The sequence below is a fragment of the Chroicocephalus ridibundus genome, chromosome 8, assembly GCF_963924245.1.
Source record: "Chroicocephalus ridibundus chromosome 8, bChrRid1.1, whole genome shotgun sequence".
NCBI classification, from domain to species: Eukaryota; Metazoa; Chordata; class Aves; order Charadriiformes; family Laridae; genus Chroicocephalus; species Chroicocephalus ridibundus.
In genome coordinates this window covers 17,137,061-17,164,037 of record NC_086291.1, presented here as the reverse complement: position 1 = coordinate 17,164,037, position 26,977 = coordinate 17,137,061, and the positions used below count along the sequence as shown (strand labels likewise).

Below are 26,977 nucleotides of genomic sequence, written 5' to 3'. Positions count from 1 at the left end.
TCCTCTAATTTTTGCATTTAACAGACCAGATAAACCTAGGATTTGCTTGGTAGTTACTCCAGAAAGGTTGCAATTGATGAACGAATTCAATGTATTTGTTTTAATGTAACCTCTGCACTCTAAAAATGAAAGAGACTACTTCTGGAAGTGCAATTCAAAGGAAAAATTATCACTTTTTAATTAAACAACCACATCACCTAAGTGAGTACAATTTTATCCATTCCACTGAAGTAATTTGTATCACAAAGTTTCATCACTATGTTTGCAATGACAATGTCAAAAATTCTTTAAAGAATTGTCATTGCAAACAAACAAAGTTGCCGACGAGAAGCAGTTAGGCTAAGCACCTGGTACCAGTGTTCTGAGAGCTAAAGTGTACTTCTGTCAGTGTTGCATCTTCTGCAAGGAGAATAATCTTCTAAATGTAAAGAATTTCCTTCCACCAGTCAAAACCCAATTAAATAAATATACTAGAACATCAAAAAAAAAAGAAAGAAAAAGAAAATTCCCTTCAATCTATCCTTTTAATCTTTTTACAGCCTTAAAAAAATCTGCTATTTATGAAACATTAAAGGGTGCAACGTTTAGGAAAAATTTATGTTATTTGCAAATAATACTACCTTAGTTAAAGCGATTTTTAGGTTCAAACAATATTTTTTTCCTTCTCACATATTTAAAGGAGGTCCTCTTGCAAAACAGAAAAAGTGTAATGCTAATTGAATCCAATTAGAACACGACAATAAACTGCTGCATAAGAATTGTGAATGCATGTTTTCATTAAAATCTATAATCTGAACAAATAGATGCTCATCTATAGAACTACTTATACGTAGAGAGACAGTGCATATTTAGTTAGCAAAATGTAGTGCTTAATTTAACACAAAGACTGATTTGCAGTTGAAAGAATCTTAATTACTAATCAAACTGAATTAGCCTCTTTTCTGGAAAGCAATTAAAGGGAAAAAAAATACAAGGCAAGATTAAAAACAAGTCAGAGCTTATGTCACTAGCTTGTGTCAGTCCACCTAGGTGCAGTTTAAAATCTCAACATACTAGCAACTTGCCTTAAATTTTCAACAGAGAGAAAACATTCATTTCCATTTTTCAAAGGTGATTAAATGCACGAGTTACTCAGCAGATAGCCATATATGCCTCAGCACATTTGTACTCCACAGGTGTTGGGAACAGAACCGTATGGACTTCTTTATGGTTTATGTTTCACATTTGGTTTTGGTTATTCAAATAACGTGCATTACACCTTCATCAGTTCACAATAAGTTTATTTTATGTGAAGAAAAGCTTTGCCATTAATGAAAAATTTCAGTAGAAAACAGTACCTCCTGCTTTCAATCTAGATTACTCAAAAGTAGAAGCTTGTATTAGTGAAAACTTCAGTAGAAACAAATCTGTAGGAAACATGTTCTTGGCACATGAAGTAAAAGCTTTAAACACATTAAGTTTGAATAGAATATTTACCATGCAACCATGCTGGCAGAAAAGCCAGTTTGTAATGGCTGGTATTTGTCCCTCAAGACAATAACATGGAAGACACTTAAAACCTGCTTACATAACGTTAATTGTATATAAATATGGTGTTGCCATAATTGACAGTCTTTATTCAGGCCAACCATTTAGTTTAGCAGTTCTAAATAAGTAATAGGCACTTTGCCTTTCTGATTTCCCCTTTCACCCATCAGCCAGTCTGAATCCATGCCAGGGATACTGTACACTGTTATCACCTAAAAAACAGAAACACATTATTATAACCTTTCCTTGCCGGGAAAAATATTACAGTCCATGTGATTTCCAAGATCTTAGAACTAAGATTAACCAAGTCAAACAAAGCATTTAATATGAGCATCCATGGAACATAATCTAGTGTTCATAAAACTTATTTCATTATGATAGGGTTGACGTTTTTCTATTTAACAGAAAAATCTTAGGCCACAGCTTCTATCTAAGCCACTGTCTAGATAAGAAAAAATACGAAATGCACATTTTAAAAACCAAAAAGTCTGAAAACTTTTCTGTGGATGCTCGTCTTCAGAGTTAAGCTACAGTCACATTACTAGGTGGAACTTTGTTCCACCGCCCTGCTTCATTGTATATCTCTGCCTGCTTTGTATAGGCTCTGACTTAAGAGTGCAATTGAACTGGAAGAGAAATAAACACAGCACAACCACCATCATCAAAATGAGAAGTGGTTGTATCTTCATATTCGTCCCCAATTGCAATATTTAACATCTAAAAGACTAATTCTACTGATAACAGTGCTAAAGGTGTGGTAAAAAGAAGAGAGCAGAATTGCATCTTGATTGTCTAAGCAAATGTTCTTGCAAACTAAGATGGTGTTAGCTCTTACTATAGAATATTAGGCCATAAAGGTACAGGACAATGCTTTAAGAGTACTACTGAAGTTTAATAAAAAATAAAACCAACTACACAGATTTCTTGATGTAGCACATCTTAACTGGCTAGTCACAAGCATTTTGATTTTACTTTTAAATGATCAAGGTACATAGAAAATTCTTACCTCATCTGCAAGTAGTGATAATTCACTGCTGTTTGCAGCATCGTAATCATAGAGGACTCTAGCTTTCCTGCTGCCACTCGATGACTTCAGTTCACTGATGCCTGAAGTAACTATTGAATTGCTTACTGAAGGCAATGAAGCAGAGGCTGAGGCCAAGACTGAGGGAGTAGAAACACTCTGCATAGGAGTTGAGGAAGACTGATTATTGTTAGAGAGGAAGGTAGATGGAAAGCTGTGGGAGAAAACAAAAGACTTCTGAGTGAATCAGTTACACGGGGAGTTATACATCCCTCCATGGCTAAATTAGTATTCTTGCTTTTATCAACTACAGAATAAACACCAGTAGACAGCAGTAATAGAATAGCACTGATATTTTTTTATAAACCTAAATAAAGATACTTGTTCCTGATGTGTAGTATAAATCAAACCAATATACTTTAAAAGAAATACTGCCACCTTAAAAAAACTTGATAATTACCTCTTTAAAAAAGAGGCAAAATGAAGAAAGCATTGTTGGTCTGATTTAATTCAGACTGTATTTTAATAAACATTTCTTTTGACAGCTCTGCCAGTAAGAGTAGCCTCCACCTCCTCCCGCTCATTCCTCAACTATGTGGCTACACAAAAGATTGTGCTGGTGAACCAGATCAGGGAAATATAATGTAGGTTAAAAACACAGCCTCCGTCTGAAAGGAAAAAAAAAACCCAGTACTGTTTTTGTAATCTAAATCACTTTGTTGATTCAGCTAACTGCATGCTGTAAAACAGAAGTATTTGTTATATTAAATATGAACTTGTATCAACTTAAGCCCTTCCTTTCTAGGCTGCTGCTTGTTCTGTGCCAGCTGCAGTGCTTGCCAGACCCTTCCATGAAGTCAATTCAACTCATTAACCTGCCTGAAAAAAAAAAGGTTCAAAAAAAAAAAGTGTACAGTCCTCTACTAAGTTAATGAGCTGAATCACAAAAAAAACTGTGATGAGAGACAGATACAAGGGAAAGGACAGAATAACATGGCTGAAAAGTAGAAGGAGCAGAGAGGAGAGCAAAGAAGCAAGAGATTTAAGGGCAGTGGGGTAGATGGAATGGAACAGCATTGGGGGCAATGATGAGCTGTGAGATTGTTTCACATCACTCTGCCCTACATCGTGGAATGCAGTTCCATGGCAGACTAAACTTATTTATTTAGCAGCTGATGTAGTCGTTCTTTGTCAAAGGGACAAAGCTGCCTTCCTTTGTTCCAACACTCATCTGATTCTACCTTAAAAGCAAGTCAATGAAGGCTCTGAAAAGCAGCAGAGCTGATGCAGTGAAAAACGGTCAGAAAATAAGGAGTTAGACTGAGTCAGGGTGATGTGGAACTGTAGCTGCATTTCCTGCCATTCTTTTGACCAGTTTACACATCAACTAGTCAGTCAATTCCCAGACATAACTTTCATCATCAGTCCTTCTACATAGATGCTTTTTCATTAACATTTGGGATGTGGACATATTGCCCCCCCCTTTTCGTTTTGGCCTGGTCTTTTGGCATAATGGAGATCTATTCATACTGTGTGCATGAACCTGTCAGAAAATAGTCTCATCTCATCCCTTCCCAGCTACGCTCCCCAGTTAAGTTCTTCTTAAAAATGCAGTTCACTGGCAACTTTAACCACATGAATCAAGATCAGTATTATTCCCACACCCATGTCTGCAGCATATTGGTGCTCATATAATCATAACAGGAGCTGATGTAGGGAGCTGATGCAGATGAACACTAAGTCTAACAGTATAGTGACTAATTTTTGGGTTGTGTGGCCATAAACATAGGTGGAATTAAGGCAGCTAAAATCTGTATCAGCTGCAACAGCACTGCACACAAGTTTACAGTTTCAAACTGTACTTAATCTGGTAAATTTACACTGCCACCAAACAGGGTGGACCCAGTCCTTTACCCCTTTATTGTGCAAACGCTCATTCTCTGTCATTTGAGTCAGATCTAGCAATCTGTTGCTTTTGAGTTGATTCAGTGATCTGATCTAACAAAAATCATGAAGAAGATTGCTAACTCTCTACCAGAACTTTGTTAAACTTTGCAGTCATACAATTGTTATATCTGACTGAAGGCAAACAGCAGCAGTATATTGTGAAGGACAGAACTAGCTCCTTTACAGTTAGACTGAATTGCATGTATTCTTTTCAAGAGACTGTTGTGAGTTTAGTTAGCAGTTTATCACCATCAAAAGGGGGAAGTCCCACTTCCCCCTATGGCTTACCTTGACCTCATTTGATCATAAAGAGCTGGTTCAACTCACCAAGAAGAGACTACAACTCACCAAAAAAACCTGGTTTTCATTTGCCAGATCAGTTTTTCAAACCAGTTCACCATGTTCCTTGAACAAATCAAGTGAGCAAAACAACAGAAGGAAAAGCTAGACCCCACATTTTTGTAGGGATAACTCAGCAGCTGTGCTTCATGATGTGTTTATTACTTGATTAGTCGGCATTCAAACAGAGGGACTTAATTTTAAATGACAATCAGCTGTTTCTCAATATTGCTAAATTACTGTTTAGCATACTGCTAAACCTGTTCTCTGTTAACACAGTAATTACTTGTAAATCAATCTGCTCAGTTCAAAGGGTCACTGGTTTGCACAGCTAGTGGAAAAGAAAGCTAAAGCTTTATAACCACTCTGTCAATCAGTAAAACATTAAGTCTCACTCTTTTTGCAAAGCCATATGTAGGCATGTTACTGGAAAGTTTCAGCTACACAGTGGTTGTCTGGAATTTTTTTGAACACTTGAGTAGCAGGAGTTTCACAGAGTAGGGGACTATAGTAATGGATAATTTGAAAAAATAATGATGCCAAAGCTAAGCCTTGGCTGTCAGGGAAGCTGAGAAAAATTCAGAGCAAAAGCCGTTATCAGCATGAGAAAAAAAAAAAGCAGTCAGAGTACCAGAATATTTGAAATACATTTGTTTAGTTCATTCTGGGGAACTGAAAAAAAAAAAAAAAAAAAAAAAAAAAAAAAAAGAGAGAGATTGCTTTTAACCTGGGAGATTTGATTCTTTAAGCAGCCCCACAGGAGGTGGGGGCAGTAGATAAGCAGCTGATGCTGCCTTGAAGAGAAACATGCAGAAAACCATGTCTATTAATATAAAAAGTACTGAGCACAGGTTTTCTCTCCACCTTCCCTACAGCTGACTCTGGAGAGTACATCAGGAAAATCAGTGCTCAGCTTTGGAACTTGAATAGTCTCAATGTGAACCAGCTTAGGGTTTATACCCTAGATTCTGATCCAGTTAAAATATATAATATGCATCTATTCTGAGAACCAGGTTTCTGTTTCAAGCAACAAATTATCCCACTTAGAGGCTGAACACGTTTGGTTCACCAGCAACCTCAAAACAAAAATCAGCCCCTTACAGCTCTTGGTTCTCTTTCATATGAGAACATGGAACAATGTCATTCTTAGGTGTGTGAAAAGAACATGTGTAACTCAGCACTATCTATCCCTTGTTAACCAACAGAGCACTGGCAAATACAACCAAAACCTAGCTGAGCTGCCTAAGCTATTTATTTGGTACTACATCTGCCTACATGTAACACAGGAAGAACACTACACATATCCTGTTCATCTGTTTATTTAATGCAAGTGCTACGCACCACGAGTGCCTATAAACTGAGGAACTATTCCAAAGCAAGAAGCAACTATCCCAGCAATCTCCATTACAGTTCAGGAGGACTTCCTTACACAAGGAAGGAAAGACACACCGACACACCCAAGATTTAATACTATTACTGTTTTAATCCACACAGGCAGAGAAACTTCATTTGGCTGTTTGAGGCATTTAGGATTTTGCAAAGCCTCCATGTCTTTGGTCTTCTAGCAGTAATAGTAATTCTATCAAAAATACTAATCAGATCATAGTCACATAAAGACACATCCTTTTGTTTTCCTAAAGGCAGTATTTTCTTCTAATTTTTTTTTTTTTTTTTTTTAGTAACTGGTAGCAGTTTACATGCATTTTAAACACAGACAGCTGTTCTGGGACACGCTATACATCCTAAAGCAAGACATTTCAAAGAGGACTGTTCTTCCTTAGGTTAAGAGTATTAGGCTTAAAGCTTTCTGTTTGTTAAATATACTAGGATAAGAGTACAGATTTTAAAAAACATCCTCTCAAAACAGTTGTGTAAATATACTTAATTTCTAATTTGAGGCACTTGTCCTTAATCCAGTAAACATTTATTTTCAAGCTTTCAATTCTACAACTTGCATTTGTTTTGTGCTACCAAATTTTATAGTTGAATACTTCTTTCAATGCAATGTAACTTAAAAGTTGTAGCTTTTTAAAAAAAATAATCACAGTTTTAAAAACTTTTTAATAAAGTCTTTAAAATACCTACTCAAACAAACAGAGGAAATGAAATCAAATGCCACAGGAAGTTGCAAGTCAGGAAAAGGACAAGACTGGAGAACACTTTTGTTTTTACTTCCTTGTCATGAAAAAAATAAACAGATATACTTTACAGAGACAGTTATCTAGAACAGACACTACAGTAAACTCCTAAGTACAGACAATCCTTCAACACATAGGCTCACCTAAATGACATGGGCTGATATAACCCTAAGAAAGGCTGATTCGTAAAGAAGAATTAGAATAGGGAAACTTTACAAAAAGTAAGCATGTAGATCTCTTTATCTACTATCTATCTAAAGACAGATATCTTTACCTATCTAATCCAAAAAAAAAAAAGAAGGATTATGAGCACAAACTGAAGTCAGATAGTTTCTTCTCTGACTTTAAAAATGCTAACCCCACAAAACAATAAGACTAGACAAACTTGCTTGTTCCACTGTGAGTCCTATAGATTACTGATTATAGGCATTATGAAGTACGTTTCTCCCTAGATACAATATTTATGCTGCCAACTGACTTAACAGTGGAGAATGCCATTTCATTTAAAATCAGGTAGTGTCCCATAGCAAATTAAGAGGTAACAGAAATTTACAAACAGTACAGAAACTTTTCCCACGTTGCATAAGACAACTGAATGATTACAACTAAATCTATAGAAATTATTTTTTGTGCCATTAAATGAGGTTACCATTTACAAAAAGGTAACTCAATTACAAAGCATACAAAGTCTCAGTAAACCAACCCTCAAAAGGCATTAGTGCTGTGTGTCGGCTTAGGCAAGTAGTTGCTCTGGGGTAATTACATATTAATTACCAGAGAACAGATATATTTCCTTTCAGTCCAGCATGCCTGTGTGTTCACTACTGTTATATCAGTGCAAGTTTTCCTACTATTCATAAGCACTTAGAAAAAACTATTTTTTTTTCCTGAAGTTTTTACAGTGTTACTACCTTCCAAGTTGTTTCTGGAGATCCAACATATACTGGTAACATTGTGCATAATAGGTCATCTGAGCTTCAACAAAATCATTCAGACAGCGAAGATGATGTGCCTACAAGACAGCAAAGAATTCAAGTGTTTAGTCTGTAAAAGTACTACGCTGCATTAGAAAGACTGGTCTCCTAATCAGGTGCCAACACCACTATTGGCACACAGGGATTTATGCCACATAGGCATAGTGCCTGGATTTACCAGGTATATGGGATAAAGTGTCACAAAATTTAACATATTTCAGCACAAAAAAAAACCCCAGGTATTGTACCAGCATCATACCATTTACCTATATTGTTTTCACAACCGAGTAAACATTTTAGCATGTTTTTGTGGTTTCAACATTCAGTTGATTTGATGATTGGGAAGCTGAGTTTAAAGGATAAAAATGAAAGCTCCTGCATTCTCAAGGTTAACATGAGACTAAAGTTAAATTCAGTAGATACTAAACTAGAATTCAAAAAATAAAATACCCCACAGTTTGATGCTTTTAACAAGCTGAAGTAAAACCTTGTAGCTCAAAGATCCCACGTAGCTTACTACAGCTATTTTTAGAAAGTGCCCTGATTTTGACTTTCCCCTTCTCCCCCCTTTTGGGTACTCACATGTGTACTGCTGATTCCTTCCAGCAGAAGTCTGGTAATCTCTGCTTGACGATCAAATTCACTCTGAGTAATTCGTACTTCCTGTTCAGACTAAAAGTAAGGATGCATATTAAGTATTTGTACAATGCACTCTGTTACACCTTCTGACTGCAACACTTCTATTTTATTCAGAGCTATTCAGACAAATGCATTAATCACGAGCTTAGGTGTTTGAAACACGTGCTTTTTCTTTGCAGTTCTTTACTAGACAAAAAGAGTAATTGCATTTTGGGTTCAGAAACGTTGAGGCCCTGCATATACAACAAGCAGCTTTATCATCAGACACCTACCGCAGAGTCAACGTGTCCAAAAGGAAGGCATTTTTCTGCCAGTATTATCCCACTTCTCCCAGTAACAAACCGAGCGTTAATTGGTGTAACAGTGTCTGCACCAAGGGGTTCTGCCAGCATAGCAGTGGCAGCCAAGGACAATGTAATTTTTTTTTTTTCTCCGTACTTTAAGTTAACAGGGCTCTGCTCTGACTAAATAGCTTAGGGTAAACCACACATTACTTTTGGCATGTAACTGCACGGCAATCAGCCATACGTAAGTTTTGACAGCAAGTTTTAACAGGATATTTCAAAAATTAATGTCTCATACTGACCACCAAGCTACTACACTATTTCTGGAGCTTATAACTGAGGTGTCTTTAAAAATAAGTAAATCCAAACTATAGCGAATGTTTTAACTTCAATTAGAGTAAAATTTCTATTAAAATTATTGTATTTAAGTTTCATATTTAAATAATTCCCATTGTATTTATTCCTTGCTACATATCGTTATAAGCAATTTTTAAATAAGTTAATAACATTATAGTTGTTTTAAAGGATTTCCTTCTAACACAAGCCAAAGTTACTTTAGAGTATTTTTTTGGTGAAAAAAAGGACACTACACAAAACACACAAATACATAAAAATTTGTGTTGTAATATCTAAGATTTACTGTTCCAAGACAGAATGTCCTCAGCCTGGAATCTGGATTACCTTGCCTCAATGCTTATATGCACTTAGTACCTTGGTCTCTAAAAACAAACATAAAGGCAACAATTTGCAGTAAGTCAAAGATGTGGCAGTTACTCTTCTCAACAAAACAGAGTAAGAAAATATATTTTCAGGAAACTTAATGAGGTGATACAGATAAAACACTGGTTTCAAAAGGATTTTATGTGTTTGCAAAATTCTGCTCTTGCATTCCACTAATGTTAATCAATATGAAAAGTTGCATGGAAGGACCCTAATCTCAGAAATGAGCATAGAAGAATGACGCTGTTACCCAAGAAATGTTTTTCATCAGAAGTCACTGCTACTGGGAAGGCTTACACATTAATTAAACAGTGAGGAAGCAGCTATAGGGTACTGTGTGTTTCTTACTAAAACCAAGATAGCAGTGTATGTATCAAGTTACGAACTAATTACGTTTTCAAAGTTCGTTGAGGCAAGAATCCTGCCTTGGAATTTTCCTATTAAATCTGTATAAATATCAGTGAAATCCAGCTGGCAGTCCCTGAGAGAAATATAAGGGCAAACGTGTGGAAAAAAAACCAGATTTGATAGCCAAGAGGGAAAGAAAAGGATTCCCTTCTGTATCAGCAACATCTTCATTTCCTTTTTAAAAAAACGAGCAAAATCACAGGTAAACCATTTATCTAGAGATAAATAATCTAGTCTCTTGCTTCTCCAAAGTCAGCATTGCTAATTTGTTTCTTTCTTCCTGCCAGGTAAGTAAATACATGAGAATAGGAACATATAAGAAGGGGAAATATCCATCAGATTTATTCTGTTTGTTTCAACAATATTTTAGCAAATCAACTACTTTCTATAAGAAAAGGCAAAGCGAGTAAGTAATGTGGTAACACGTATTAACCTATCTAGTACAGAGTGACTTTAAATACATTGCTTTACAAAAGCCAAAGGCACTGGTTTTGTAGAGATTTGCATAAACTGACTTATGTGATGGTGTGTTTAATCTGTTTTGCTAATCCCCATTTTCAGTACTGCGAAGTAAACAGTAGCAGGACAGCACATCTATTCTACCATACCTTGTGGTAGAGGTGAAAAACAGCTGACTTTCTACCTGGGAAGCTTATGGCCCGATCACCTTTGTTTCTGAACAGAATGAAGAGCTCAAACTACAAGCCTAAACTTTCCTGTGACACCCAACTGCAGTCATATTTTGTTTCTAGAACAATTAGAAAGCCTCACGGGGTATCTCCCATGAAGATCCCTCAAAATAGTACTTGCTTCCCAAGTTCAGAATATGAACATTCAGAAGTTCATAGTATCACCAAAGTTCACATAAGAATATATGACCTTCCAGAAATAGTGTGCAATCCTGTAGCTAAAGGACAACACATAATCATAGGAAATAAAATTACCTTCCTAATGTTGTTTGTTAGACACACTGTTAGTAAAACAGTGATAATGGATATATTCATGCTACCCAATATAGCTGGGCCTTCTTGTCTCATTTGTAGTCAAAGACGGAAGCTCCTCTTGATGAACAAAACCAATCTAACTTCAACGTGTTGAAAGCTTCTGCTTTTTTGACTGACTACATCAGACACCTCAGAAGACTCCTAACAAAATCCATACATTTATAAAGTGTGTCATATCAGTACCTATCCCACGTGTTTTATCATAGAACAATTAGAGTTGGAAGGGACCTAAAAGATCATCCAGTTCCAACCCTTCTCCACCATGGGGAGTTGCTTGAAGCCCCATCCAGCCTGGTCTTGAACACTTCCAGGGATGGGGCATCCACAACTTCTCCGGGCAACCTCTTCCAGTGCCTCACCACCCTCACAGTAAAGAATTTCTTCCTAATATCTAATCTAAATCTCCCCTCTTTCAGTTTAAAACTGTTAGCCCTCATCCTATCACTCCACTCCCTGATAAAGAGTCTCTCCCCATCTTTCCCGTAGGCCCCCTTTAGGTACTTGAAGGCTGCTATAAGGTCCCTCCATAGCCTTCTCTTCTCTAGGCTGAATAACCTCAACTCTCTCAGCGTGTGTTCACAGGAGAAGTGCTCCAGCCCTCTGGTCATCTTTGTGGCCCTCCTCTAGACTCACTCCAATAGGTCCATGTCCTTCTTATGTTGGGGGCTCCAGAGCTGGATGCAGTATTTAATATCCTCTGATTCCACATTTCAGAAGGGAAGTTAAATTGAAGAAAGTTTGTCACTGACAGCATGCAGATCTTTTGTTTTAACTCAAAGAGACCCTGTGATTGATCTAGAGATTACTGGACAGTCTGAAATCCTTGTTGGGAAGCTTCTTAGATTTAAATTTAAAACATCTATGAATCTCTTCCTCCAGCTTTCAAACACACAATGACAGATTGCCTTTAGAAACCTGGATGGATTACTGTTTCTTTGGCAGAACACGTGTGTTGTAGTTTCTTCTCAATAGTCTCCGCTTTTTATTCACTTAATAAAAAAAGGGAACTTTGAATTACATAATTTATTACAGGATTCAAAGCTTTTGGTCTCCTTTATGCTATAGCTAAGCACTTTGTATTATTTCTTTTTCTCTCCAAGACACAATCTGTTAGATTTCACTATCCTTAAAGTTGCTTGTCATCATCTCTGAAAAGTCAATAGTTTTATTCATAATTGTCTTATAGCTTCAAGATTAGTTTTCGTTCCAGTAGTACTGCTCCCCTGCCATGTTCTTCCCCAAATAGTACCAAGTACTCCAGCAGACAGATTTGCTGCTTCCAAATTGTTACTTTAAATAGTAAAATAATTCTGAAACTTTGGGATCAAAGTTGACCTAACCCACCCTTTACAGTTCAATCTCTAAACTCCTTGTTCCCCCTACACTCTCACCTTACACTCTATAAACATACACCACCCTGTTTGCACCATGACTCTCAGAAAGTTGGAATAGAAGAAGCCTTCATTTATTTTCTCTCACAACCCTCAAGATTTCACCCAAAGCTCCATATCCCAGTTTCTAATAGCAACTCCCTACACCTCCCACAGCTGCAAACCTAGTCCCCCTTTAAAAAACATACTCCAAAGCCCCTCTCCCCCAGTCACCCTTACTTTCTATTGCTACCATTAATTTTTATTTCCTCTCCTCGATAGAAATCCCCTAAGATATTTCCTTTTAACTGTTAGCGCAGCTTCTCACTGCCTGTTCCCAATACTGCTTTGTCAGAGCCAGTGAGGCTGAGAACAGCCCTGCTCCCGGCACCAGAGCAGCTATCGCATAACACTCCACTACCTCCGCTGAGTTTGTCCCTGTGCAAGGGATGGTGTGACAAGAGAAGGCTGCAGCCCCCACCCCAAGGCTAATGCTATAGTTATGGACCAGCCTTCAGCCCAGGTGCAGATTTCAGATGTGCCTACATCCTAACTTCAGTTGCTTAAGATCAGCACAGCATTCTCTAGTGACACTGGAGAGAAAGGCAGGGCAAAAAAAATAAATAACCCAACCCTCCAAAACAGAGTTTTCTCTGAGGTTTCTTGTATGTACTCCAGTATTTTAGTTACTGTTCCATGTTCTGGGTAAAAGTTGAAGATCAGTGTTTTTCAGGACAGTTTAGATTACTAGACCCCAACCTTTCTGAAAATTTTCAAATATGCGCATTCTTAAGAAGTCATTTCTAACAGGATGCCATACCAGTAAGTTTTGAGAGACAAGTCATATAGTTCTTTTTCTATTGTATCTTGTCACACGAGAATCGTATGGTACTATCTGACAGCCAGAAACAGCTTACTATAGGACATGCCCCAGGCATTGTTTTGCCACTAGTTTTTGAAAGGCCCTCAAGGGACCCAATGTATTCAGACGTAATGCACCAGGCTGCCACCATTAGACTGAAATCAACAACATGCAATATCCTTTATTACATTAGACCAGCACAAGTTATGGTTTCAGAATTCTGCAATTTCTAAATGTTTACTTACTTTCGTCACTTCCTCAGCCCATATCTAGTCAGCATTAAGAGTGGGGGGAAAAATAAAAACATACAAACTTAGACATTGGTGGTACTTGAATACAGGATACAACCATACTATGGCTTTTAACTACTTTCCTGCCCTCAGAACTTCACAGGGATTTGAGGAGTGCTATAAGTCAGTTGCCCAAAGCCCTTAATGTGTACAATGAAACTACAGTGAGTATGGGTAACACTATATCTATGAAATAAATTAGATACTGAAGAGTGTATGACTTCCAGAACTTATATGTTACAAGAATCTATTTAAAACAAGCTATTACAACATAAGACATAACTACTTAGAAAATGACGTGACTCAGACAAACCAATTTACCTTATGAAGGAATTTAAGTTACCTTAATGTGGTAACATATTGGAAAACTATGGAAAGCTATTCTCATTTTAACACCTTGTTAAGTAAAGGATGAAACAGACGAATGATTTCTCTTGCTAATTCCATTACCGGTTTCTTATTTCACAAGCATTTTTATTGAAACGTAAATTTAATTAGAAATGCTAGAGAGGTATCTCAAACTGAGTATTAAAGTAGTAGCAAGTAATACAGCAAAATGATAGAACTGCAAGGAATTTACTCTAGAAGTTAATTACTTCAGCTTGCTGTTCAAATTCCCTCTTGCAATACAATTCTCCTTTAACCTTCATTTTCTGCAGTTGTAAGATGATGACACAATCAGGACTTTGGTAGAAAGAAATGTGCATAAAGGTTGCAGGAGCAAGTTGTAACAAACAAGTGTATTCGCTCTTTTATCTGATCATGACTGAGAAATCTGGAACACTAATTGAGATGAGACCCACCATGCTGTGCAGATCCAACACCCAAACAAGGGCAGGCTGAATAGCACAGTCTATATTGTACATCATTAATTAACCCCTTCCTTTTCCACTTTCACAGGTATGGTGCTAAAAACAGCTGCACTGATGAGCCCTTGCAACATGTTTAGAATATACTGTACTCTAAGTTAAGCCATTAGTTTATGTGAGATTATTTAGTTTCAGTTATTCGTAAAACTTTGCTACATTATTAGAAATATTCTGATAAAAAAACAACATCTAATGCTGTACTGACATAAGTGTACTTAGTACACTACACCAATCCAGTTTGGAACGAGAACATCTGAAACAGGACCAAATGAGCTGGATAGCAAGAGGAAACATTTGATAGGAAAATGAATGAACACAGGAGGCCAACAAACCTTTAGCCATTTTACATGCAGCAAGTTGAGCACGTAAGAGACATTTACCATAATGTTATTCTCTTCAGGCTGAGAGGTGTTTAGTTGCTTAAGTGCATAGATAAAAGACAAAATCAAGTTACAACACTGAATATAGCAGGTGAACAGAATATTGGCACAAAGCACTGCAAGTTTAAGCTATGCAAGACTGTGAGCTGAATATAGGTAAATAAAACTGTTTCGATTTCTATTTTAAATAGTGATCTAAGCTATTTCAGTTGTACAGTAAGCAGGGGAGAATGTGATTTCATAAAAGATTACATATTTTTATAACAGGGGAAAAAATAATCAAATGTAGATGCATTTTATTACTCTTTCCTGTCAAAGAAAGCAGTGAAGCATGAAAGTTTGCATCATAACTGAATACACTTTGCTAACCTATCAGTTGGGCACTGTTCGTCAAATATTTTCCCTCATATGTAAGTGAGAGAGCAGAAAATGAATCATTTGCATCACACCTATATCCAGGTTAGTCCTCATTTCTAGATTGCAGAGGATAAAATAGGTGCAATTTTTTAATTCTCTGGGAATTCTACAATCCAGTACTTCTTAAACATGCACACTGCTGTTAAAATGCAATTAAAACTGAAGTATAGGCAAGGTAGCAAAGTAAGAGGCCTAGCATTTCATGCTCTTAAGAGCATGAAATCATTTGTGATTAGAACTGTGAATTATTTGCTATATGAATATTTAAGACTGGTCAAGTAGCCATAGCAGCAACTGGCAATAATTTTGTCCAATCACCAAGCTCTGGATGATTATGCTGGTGACAGAACTAAACCTCATGTACAGAGCCTTTCTTTTAATATTGAGTTCAAAGGGAACAACTCCCTTATGGTCTTTCTATTGCTTCAGAAAGTAAGGTATATACTTACTATCATGCCACAAGGAAGTTAATAACCAAAATACTTTTTTTTTGGAAACTTAAGTCTGAACAAATCCAAGCAAAGTTACAGTTTACTTTCCATTGCTTCTCTATCCATTGCTTCCAAATTCCACAACTAGCTGACTAAAATCTAGCTCTGCCCTCCATTGTTAGTATTACAAATTAAGGAAGCTTGACAAGTAGAGAAGTAACTTTTTTGCATAAAGTTTACATAATAAGGGGAAATAGCATGCATGGACTTAAATACAGACAACTGAAATACACAGGGACATTGTGCATGACATGGAGGATTGAGACACAGAAACAGAACTATCAGCTAGAGATAATGTTGGTTTTTTTTAGAGGGACCACCATCGCAAAGATGAGAGTGGCCTCATCTACAAAGCTGAGTCTCAGATATGATGCTTCTGAGATCTTTCAGGACAGCAATCCATTCAGAAAAGGCAGCAAAATTTGACAGTCCTATTTCTGCCTCTTCATCATGTACACTGTCCCTCTGTGTTTAAGTTGCCTGTATCCCTTCCGCATCTGTCTGCATTAACCCTTACAGAAAAAAAATCACTATCCATCATTAGTTGCTGCACTTCTAGGAATGCAGTCAAAAGATAGCTATGAAAATACTATAAGCATACCCTGCTGAAATCGCACACATTCAATTACCTATTCCTCCATTCAAAGGCATTTTAAGAGTTTAAAAAGCAAAACCTTTTTTTACTTTAATTTTAATCTCTTTGGACAAGCATTTCTTGAGGTAAAAAGAACGGTTAAAAGTTTAAGAGTCTTGCCCTGTTTGGTGGTATAAAGTAGTAAACAATATAGAAACAGTAAGCTACAAATATTTTTGATATAGAGGGGTCAAGTCTAGACAGGTTCATCAGTTGGAAGTAATTATACATACGCTTCAACACTTGTAGAGGTTCAAATGCCAAAACTTGACCTCTGAATGATACGTACATACAACCATCTTGGCAGATTGTAGCAAGTAATTTTTGGCAGTATAGGCTCATCCAGTATAGATTAAGGGGAGAATATTTACTTCAGTCAAGTAAGTTCAATTTGATTGAACATCTAAAAATAAAAGACTAACTCCTTGACCAGCAATTCACTTTCATTTCCTTGTGTTCCACTGAGGCATTTCTTACAAAGTATCTAGAAAAACAGTGAGGGTAAGAAGCTAGGACTGGAAACATAGCCAGGCAGTCGAGTTTATAAATATATGTCAATAAGTTTGAAAATTATGGACAAATTAAAAAAAAAATTTTCTACTTACTGCAGCTCGAGCTTCTGCAACTTTTGCCTTCTTCAATCTGGTTTTCGCTGCATCCAAATCTAGTCTTTTATTTTGTAACAGTTTACGTTCTTTCTGAAAGCAAGTTCGGTTAGTTCGTGAGAACAGGTACACATACTCAAAAGCAAAAGCCTGTCTACCTGTACTAGATACAAAAAGCTTCTTCAGAAGCTTAGAGGGGCTGAATTAGATCCTAATAATTCTCACGCATTTTATACTCAAGGTACATACTTTTAATAGAACAACAGTCACAAAAATCAAGTTTTCAGAATTATTTTTATTTTACCTGGTCAAAATAAAGGAAAATATACCAAAGACACGAATTCTACCTGACTTTTTCTATATCAATTTGAGGAAAGCAATAATGCATAATTACCTACTACTTCATTTTGAAGATTTACAGTTACCATTATTATCAAATGCTGAAGAATGCACAATTCAACTTACAGTAATAGTTTTGTAGTCTCCTTCAATAAAGTTTCTTAAGGGAGTGAGAAAGTTTATAGCAGAAGTTTGAATTAGTTCTCTGTCTGCTGTCCCAATGCGCTTTTGTGTTTCTCCACATTTAATGAGTGCATTTCCTGCAAAGGGAAAAAAGATAAATTAGTTTTATAGTGATTCAGCCAGGTGGTTGACAAAAGAAGGTTCTACAGGCAGGGAAGTTTAGGCCAGCAGTTTGAAATATAATCCAATGCCATCACAAGGGATTTCAAAATAAGTCTGAATCAGCTACCAAAACAACCCAAAAACAACACACCCCCAAAAAACCAGCCACACAATACAAACCCGCACACCAAACCAAACAATTTTTATTAATAATAATCACAGGTCAAGGCAAGACTTCAATGGGAATAGATACAGCATTGTAGAAGTGGCACTAACTATGGCAACTCCATTGTGAACACCTATTTTAGAACTGGATATCGTATCTTCATATTTTAAACCAACAATCTCCTCCCCTTATACCACATTTTTGTTTAAGTCAGGAGTAGTTGGTAGCAGGGAAAAGTCACACCTAACTACTGGAAAATAATGTGCTTCTCCCTGCCCCATCAACTCCAACTTCTAAATACACATTTGTACATTAACTGAACAATACTTAGAAATTTGGTTGCAAGTTAGGTATTGACACTGAAGTTAGTGTATCAAGAATACAGCTGTTATCATTATGTTTCAGCAGACTGACATGGCCGAGTTAGAAAAGACACTAAGTTTTCAGAGAACTATAATATTTTGTGACACCATATGAAAGCTAACAGCATATCTATCATTATGCTAGTAGTCCATGTTATTTGTCTGAATTCTAAAAAAATCTGCAAGTTAAGGGACAGTGTACCTGTAAGTACAACTCTATTTGACATTAAAAAGCAAGACTTGAGGCTGATGATCAGAAGGCAGGCCACAGATTAACAACATAAAACCATGTGGAAGTAAGAGGAACAATGCCTGCCATTATTGATTTTGTATCCATAAGTCTTCCATAAAACATTTACTCTTTTTAAGTGCACTTTATTCTTTTAAAAAGGAACCCCATTATTTCCAGATATAAAGAACTCATTCTTCCCAGAACAAAACTTTTTCCTCACACTGCAATTTTAAAGAAGGCAAAAAAGAGAATTAGCTTTCAGGCTTTGATTGCAGGCTGTATTTTATATACAGACACCTATGCATTTCATTTGGTTAAGTTAAATTAACAGGTAAATATGTTATCATCAATTTAAGAAGTTGTAGAGAACACTAGAATTAGACTTTATAATTAATGCCAGTGTAAAAACATTAGATGTAACCCCCCCCAACCCTCCTGTCATAGGTATATAAATTTTCTGGAGAAGGAAGAAAATTTAGATTATGTTCTCATCTCATATTTAGCAAAATATTATATATTAAGAAAAGGAGGAATACAGTAAAGTTAGAGAGGATTCTTACTAGAGAAGTTAATTTTGAATAACATTTTCACTCCACAACACAAATAAAATGCATAAGTGTTGTCAGATGTGCAAATGTGTTCCTTTAATGAGAAAACTAAATTCCAGAATTATTTGTTCTGGTAAGAAAATCCATAAAGATGGTTATCATTTTAACAGCAGGTTCTATTTCTAGATTTGGATATAAATGTAATAATTGATCTCCTAATGCTCAAAGTTATTCAGCAAGTCATCTCAAACTGATACAAAAGTCATAGAAGTGTCTCATCTAGAGGAAGACAGGAAATACCATTTTACATTTTTAAGAAAATATAGATATGTGCATTTTCCCCCCTTCTTTTCTGCAACACAAGGCGTATTTTTTGCTTCTACTTACCATATGCTGTTCCTGGGCCAAATTCATTCCCAGCATCAATCATATACTGGCCTAGTAACTCTGGATTATTCATGCGACTTGGTGCTTTGCGGTCCAGCTTCTCATAGACAAATTCTTCTATTCTGGCATCTAAAAAGATTTTTATTTGAAATCGTTATTGCCAGTCAAAACACAAGTTAGAAATAGAAACAGAAAAAACAAACAAAAAAGGAAAGGAAAAATAAAAAAGGACTTCAAAATCCAGACATTAAATTCAACATTAAGTGAACAATGTTAATCTGAAAATACTGTTCTTGGGAACTGACCATATTCCATGTTTGTCACGCTATGTTCAAGTGTTTCTTAGAGCCGTCTGTAAAAGTGAAAAATTATACTTTTCCTCTCCCTTCTACAAGTATATTTATACAGTTTTTCAAAATTTTGTCCAGAAGTTTGCATTGTAAGAGCATAATAGAATGCTTCTCCTCCCCCCTCCAGGAATGCTTTTCCCCTCTCTAGGAAAAAGCTGTGAAAATTGTTCACTAGAATTAGCAGTGTAGGAATAGCAGTGTAAGAATTAAGTTCAACAACTGTTGTAGGTTCCCTATTAAGTAATTCTGAAAGCGTGGTAGCCCCAGAAATGATATCCTCTCTCTCCCACTCCACCTGCATCCTTGAAATGCTTGGAAACAAACCACTAAAGATATTAGAAACTGTTTTCTTTCGTATTCCCATCTTTTCCTCAGTTTGAGCAACAAAATTATCAAAAAAACTTGTGACTATATGATCATAATATTAAGCCACAGTATGGTTCTTGTGTGAAAAAGCATCCCAGACAAACAGTAACAGCATTAATTACAATACCAAAGTCCTCAGATACAACACCAGATTTCTCTGACCAATTGTTTTGACTTCATAATTAGCTCGCTTTATTTATGCGGTCAGTATGAACTAATTTCAGCCTGCAATAGTATGGAGAACCACAAAGCAGCTCTCTAATAAGCAAACCTGCCACTTTGATGCAACCAAAAATAATACTGTTAATTAGACAACTTTCATTAGCACTGAATTAAATAACTATTCTTTCATGAAGGTCACAAAAATTAACCTGACACAGACACACATGGATACCAGTGCATTCACACCAAGGGTGAACCAAAAATGATCCAAATTCATTGTTTTTTCTTTACTCTATCCATAATATTTATTTTTGACTAAATGAAAAAAGAGCCAAAAAGTAATCTAAAATTATTGGACTATTACATGGGTCTGACCTAAAGGTACAATTGAAAATGTGACTGAGAGTCATTTTTCCTTGCCCAGACCGAGCTGCTCCATTAAGAACCACCAAAAGAAGCTCTCTACAGCATGCGATAGTCCTTCCAAGTAGGCTGCCAAACAGCTGAAGAGACGAAGACCACTGCTTAACACTGAGTATTTTTAGCCATCAGAAAATTGACTGGTCAGCATAACTGAGATAATACTATATATTATCCTTCTGCTGAATCTTCCCCATGCAGTTCTACCAGCCTACAGTTAGTCATTCAATATTCTACAGTTACAAGTTTCTGAAAGAGTCAATACATATTACAAATACTGAACTAATGAACAAGACAACTATTTCTTCTGGTCTATTCTGTAAATTCTACTGCATCCTTCCCACAGGATTAGTTGTTCCGATTTTTTATGTTTGTTTTTTAAACACTGCTTTTATGCAGCAGACTTCCAAAATAATACTTCAAAGATCAGCATTCTAAAGAATGTATCTATTTGGCATTAGAGAAGTGCTACGATCTACCTGTCCTAATAAATCCTAACTCAGTATGTCACTACAAGGAGAATATTTATGCTTTCAGTGCAGAGATATTAGGGGTACTATAATTCTACCATTTGAGGGAACCCAAAGGAAGTTTAAGAGGTTTTTTTGGTAACAGTAGTTTGCCCCATAGCTAGTGATCAGGTCTTGACTTGAAATCTAGATCTATACACTACGCAAATTCCTACTGCTGCCAACTCTAGTACAACTGCCACAAATGGTACAGATGACTGTAAGATATGAGTCTGAAACTGATATCCTCAACATAACTAGTCATAGCAGCAATTTCAGAAACAAATAAAATTAACACACCAGAAAGCAACATTTCTTCTATGTTTTTTCTGTTATTGTTACAGTAATAGATTTACCAGTGCCGGAAGCATATTTGAAGCTTTATTATGTTGCCTAAGTATGGTATATAAAATGCTGGCAAATGATAAAGACTCAGCATCTGGTGAAAATCATTCTTTAGTAAAGGAATTGTTAAAGACAGACATTTCAGTTCATCTTGCCTGCTTCAAGCAGAATTGTATTATGCAGATAGTTTAAAGTAATGAAATAGTAATGAAATTTCTTGAGCAACTGCATCCACTCCATGAAGAACTTCAGAGTTCTTACTGCTACCTAAGATTTCTGGAATTACAGTGGGAAATTCAATTAAACAGGAGACAACTCAAAAACCAGCCAACCTGAGACTGACCAGAGTATGGAACCAATGCTATAAAGAGCTATGTCTAAAGCTTTTACCGTTTGAAGGGTTGAGGAAGAAACAGCAAGTGGTACAGTGTCTCTGACTCTCAGTAGCTCTTCAAAATGTGGTTTCCCTAACTCCAGCCTTCAAATTTTAAAACTCCTATACTTAGTCATAACTTATGCAATACCTATTGCAGTAAACATTTACATTGGCAAATCCATTAATTCAAAAGTTGCAAACAAAAACTTGAAGGGCTCCTTACTTGGATTTGGCTGCAATAATACTTCTGTTTGTTTCATTATTTTTTCTGTCCACAATTTGGTGCATTCTGCTTTGCTGAGAAGGTTCTCCAGGTGAGCATCCAGTTCAGTCTTCTCTGCTTGACCAAGCTTTTCTTCTGTGAACTACGAGTTAGTCAGACAAGTTGAAAATACTGTTAATCCACAGAAATAATTTCCCAGGACAAGTTTAAGGCAGTAACCATTCACTCATACTAGCTGCAGATCACATTATCCAGTCATCAATAAAAAAAGGATAAATTTGAAAGTTGTTAAGTACAACACTGCACCCTTACTATCAGGGGAAAAAAGGGGCAGGAGGGTGTTAATCAGATGAAGATGAGGAAGGTAATTTACAACATTATGAAGAAATCCTCTGCTCTACTTGGTACTGAGAGTTCTGTAGCATTGAAGAATTTGATGAAGCATTTTGAAGCATTTTGTCCAATCTTGCATAGTGCTCCTTGAAACAGAAGCCAAAATGAGAGAGTCCAGAGGTAACAAAGGCAATTAAAAGATTACTTCAATCTTGTATATTTTCTAATTAAGTTTGTCCCTTCTCCCACAGCAAAACCTCAAGACACAACTGATTCCCATTGCAGCTACCTTTAATGTGTCTAAAAAATGTTGTCCTGTCCATGACAAACAGGACAAGAAGTAGTGAGCTTAAACTCCAGCATGAAGATTTAAATTAGAATTAGACGTTAGAGAAAGCTTTTAAAGACAAGAATTAAAAGCTAAAATAGACTTCCCTGGGAAGTTGTAGAATAAATATCTTCTGGGGTGGGGGGTGTTTTGCTTTTTAGAATAGGACAAATCAATCTTTGACGAAGTGTTTAGATATAACCGATCCTGTTATGCCTTACAGGAATGGTAAAACGACTTTTGCTGTTCTCTTCCAAGCTGTGTTTTCAGTGACAATTAAATAGAATATAACTCCATTTAGCTAAATAAACCAAATTTCACTTGACATTAAATTCATGCCAACTCTTATTAATCCACAATCAGTTTGTACTTCAATCACAATTCTCTGGGCGAGGGGAAAGACACGTGTTTCACATCAGGGAACCAAGCAAAACCGGAATTGAGGGTTTTGCCTGCCTCTCTTCAGAGCAGTAGTTCCTCATGACGATGATGATCTCATCACTTAACAGCCACTTCAAAGTCAGGCACTTTCAGAAGAACCTGGCTTACGACTAAATTCCTAACAAGCTTAACAATGAAGAATATAATAGGACTGGAAACGTTTTGACTGTCAAACTTCATTCTTAGTAAGTTCTTCGGTGGGATATTTAAACTCTCAGTGAGAAACAAGAAAACAAGACAAGTAAATTACATTGTCCAAGCTTGTTTTAATTTCCATCACATGGAGAATAAAACCAATTTTGACAGCATGCACATCTAAAGTCAGCAGCATTTGCAGTTCTACATAAAAGCAAGCTGCCTTTGTGAGAAAGTTCAGGTGCAGTATAGGGAAGAATAGAATTTATTTATGGATTTATTACTGCTACTGCTTAAAAAGCTCTTTAAAAAGAAGTCAGTTATTATAATTTGTTCTCAAAAATTTTTACAGGTTCATTAGAATACTGTATAAATGGTTTTGAAATTATTTTTTACTAATTACAGAGGGTTTTCCTATTAATATCTCAATAAATCTACTCAGCACTGTGAAGATTGCTTAGCCAATGTTAGATTTCACGTATACACTTAAAGCAAAAACTTAGTTTTAGCAATAGTGAGCAGTGTGGTAAACAGTAGTTTGACAGAAGTATGGTTTCCAGCATCATTGTAATGCAACAACACTGCCGCTCTGATTTCCCATCTCAGTTACCCTGAAACCTAAAATTTGAACTGGTCTTTCTGTTTTATGACCTTTTCCAGATATTACTCCATCCCTTCTTAAGGATAAGATCAAAATAAGCAAAGTGGTGCTATGAATCAATAACTTTCCTTCTGCTTAGAAAAACTGTTCCAAGATAGGCAGACACTAATGATTTTCTATTTCAATTAGAGCTCTAAAAAGTTTTGTTTTCCTTTTTATTAAGGTTTAAAACATGTCATACAGAAATACTTAATGTAAGCACTGCTGGAACAAATTGTATCAGTAAATCATTTAATCCATCCATCTATCTTTATTAAATTCAAAATATATACACAAGTTGCCTGAATGTGACCAGCTCACGCAGAAGGAAATTGTACTGTTTTGTATACAACTGGGTTATCACAGCCCAATCGACATTTCAAGCCTACACTGCAAAATCACTAGAAGGAGAAATTACATTAAAATAAGCCTCTAACTTCAGGTAGAAGTCACGAACAATAAAAGTGTTTCTGCTACCAAAGAGTAAAATCCCAGCTCATTCCCAAGCACTACGCAGGCAGCTTGTCCATACAGAGCCTGGCAAGAGAAAGGACTCGCATTCCTATTTCTACTCTCTATGGGCTTATTTATTTCACCTCTGATACCACTAACTATACCCATTTGCTACTTTGTTCCACAAATTGCAACTACTGCAGGACTGACTGAGGAGGACTCCATCAAAGCATTTTCTGCCTGCCAGAAGGAAGGATAGGCTTTGGATGAAGATGGCCAGTAGGCTTGATTTTTCTGTAGATTACTAGCCAGAATGTGTCAGTCTGAATACAGTATAATCTCATCCACAGAAGGAACAGGTTTCCTGGAACCTGAATATCAGGCAGTTTTGGGTAAAACAGCCCCAGTTCCCTTCTAACAGAAAAGCCTGATAAGCCTGTGAAACACTAACAAGATGTTCACCATCTTGTAGAACAGTTGAAGCAGAGCTGAAATGGAAATTTTAAGTGGTTTTCCTACATACCATTTTAGGCTGCTGAACTGTTTCATAGGGTTTGGGGTGGGTTTTTTTGTTTGTTTCTAATGTCTCAAAGCAACTAGTGTCAGATCATACCATGTCATGCGGCGATGTCTGACACATAGGAGTTTAACTCAAAATACAAACTGTCATTTTTACTGGGGGACACAAAATCTGTACCCAAATTATATTAGAAAAGAATCCACAAAATTATTACCCCATAACATTATCTGTAGACCTTACACAGTAACTTAAAAAAAAACAAAACAAAACAAAACAACAAACCAACAGGGGAAACAACAGTAGCACACAAACCATAAATTACTCAGATTATAAAAGCATGATAGGGATTTGCTCCTCCCCCTCAATGGCTTCATTAAACTTCTAATTTTAGGGGAAAGTTGCCACTGGTAGAGCAAAATTATTACTTCCACATTTCCACTGAATTTTACTTTAGATTAAGCAGATAACTAATGTAGCTATTCAGATGTAAACCAACAATGCAGATAGAGCATACTGAAGTAAACCACAATTCACACCACCTTTAAACCATGACAGACTATAAAAGCCTACATTAGATTTAATGCAATAAGCTTATTTAAACATAGAAAGTCAAGATAAAGGAGACAAAATCACAAGGTCCCATCCCAGGATTTTACAGTGAAGGGTAAACCGTATCTCCCTTTTTCCTTGTTTAGCAAGAAAAGGGAAAGGGGTGGAGGCTGCAAAGGAAGAGACGGTCTGGGAAATACGTAGACCTGGAAGAAGCCGGGGGGGGGGGGGGGGGGGAGGGCGGGGAGGCGGGGAAGCATAGAAAGATCTCCATCACAAAGAGAAGCCACAATGACTGCTTTAAGTTCATTTAAATTTGAAGAACGATGTTTTCTGACGAGTTTGCATTTTCAGAGCTGTGCTGTGCTGCTGATCATTGGTTCTGCTTGAGTATTGAGATTTAGGGCAATACATCAGACCAGATAACAACTTTAATCACGTTCCAAACCTGACTGTGACCCAGCGAGAACTCATGAGAAACCAAAGTGGATTACTATGCGCTGCTTGGATGTCCCTCTCCCGACAGGAAATCTGTTCAGGTTTGATTATATAAAAAAAGGGGATTACGGCTCAAGGCAACAGCTAAGAACAAAAGCCAATTACAGTACCCTTAGCGTGAAGAAAGAGGAAGGCTGATTCAGAAACAATGGGATATCAAACAAGATTAAAAACGATACTAAAGCTCGAAAAAAACAACAAAGAAAAAGGCTTAGCAGACAGATGCTTTCACGTGTCACATCAGAGCTCGAGTTTTACCTATCCGGCAGCAGGATACACTTTTAGCAGCCAGTAAAAACCACCAACTTATTTCAGGCGAGACACACCTTTGTCCTTTTCACGCATAAAGTCCGACCGTGTCTCCGCGCAGCTGATGCCTGCTCAAGCCATCACGCCCGGCCCAGGCGCCTTCTCCCCTCGTTGCCTGTCCTGACCTTGGGCTGCCTCAGCCTTCCCCCGCTGCCCCCCCGGGACCAGCTGTTTTGCAACCAGCCTGGGCGAAATCCCGGGGTCCTGCCAAGCCCTGGGATAGCAGGGGACCCGGGGGAGAAGGAGCCGCCTCACATCAGGGTTGGACTAGATGATCTCCAGAGGTCCCTTCCGATTCTACGATCAGGACATCGCTGCCCAGCCAGGCCAGTCTGGGCTCACCCTCGCCAGCGCGGCCGGGCCTGCTGCTCCCTCAGAGCTGGAAGCCCGCGGCGGGCTCAGTCGCCAGCCCGGCCCCTCCAGACCGCCGCTCCCCGGCCCGGGGCGGAGCCGAGCTCCCCGGCCAACGCCCCGCGCCGGGCCCGGCGGCGGCCCCGCGGAGGCAACCCGCGGCCTCGCCCACCTCCCTCAGCTGAGGCCGCGGCGGCGAAGCGCAGTCCCACCGGGTACCCAGGGCATACCTGCACGGCGCGGCTCAGGAAGGTGCCCGCGTCAGCCGCCAGCTTCTTCACATTGAAGTCCATGATATTCATCTTCGACGGGGAACGGGCGCTGACTCAGCCCAGGCACCGGCGGCGGCGGCCGCTCCGGCCCGTCCCTGTGGGGAGCCGCCGGGGGGGCGGTGCCAGGCCCAGCCCGGCGCCGCAGCGGATTGGACG

At 37.6% G+C, this 26,977-nt stretch overlaps 1 protein-coding gene across 5 annotated transcripts; it reads right to left on the bottom strand.

Annotated features, from left to right (window-relative positions):
* Positions 1-148: 148 nt before the first annotated feature.
* Positions 149-26,977, bottom strand: SH3GLB1 (SH3 domain containing GRB2 like, endophilin B1). 5 transcript variants are annotated; one of them, XM_063344503.1, is made up of 11 exons: positions 26,780-26,977; positions 21,993-22,134; positions 19,242-19,370; positions 17,388-17,521; positions 16,923-17,015; positions 14,728-14,814; positions 13,482-13,505; positions 8,532-8,621; positions 7,887-7,987; positions 2,534-2,765; positions 149-1,739 (listed from the first exon to the last, which is right to left on the bottom strand). In XM_063344503.1, the coding sequence occupies exons 1-11, from the start codon at positions 26,849-26,851 to the stop codon at positions 1,632-1,634; spliced, it is 1,212 nt and encodes a 403-aa protein (XP_063200573.1). In that variant the 5' UTR covers positions 26,852-26,977; the 3' UTR covers positions 149-1,631. The 5 variants fall into 5 exon arrangements, with proteins under 5 accessions (XP_063200573.1, XP_063200574.1, XP_063200577.1 ...); XM_063344504.1 differs by having other exon boundaries at positions 14,776-14,814; positions 26,780-26,973; XM_063344507.1 differs by lacking the exon at positions 26,780-26,977 and adding an exon at positions 26,216-26,587.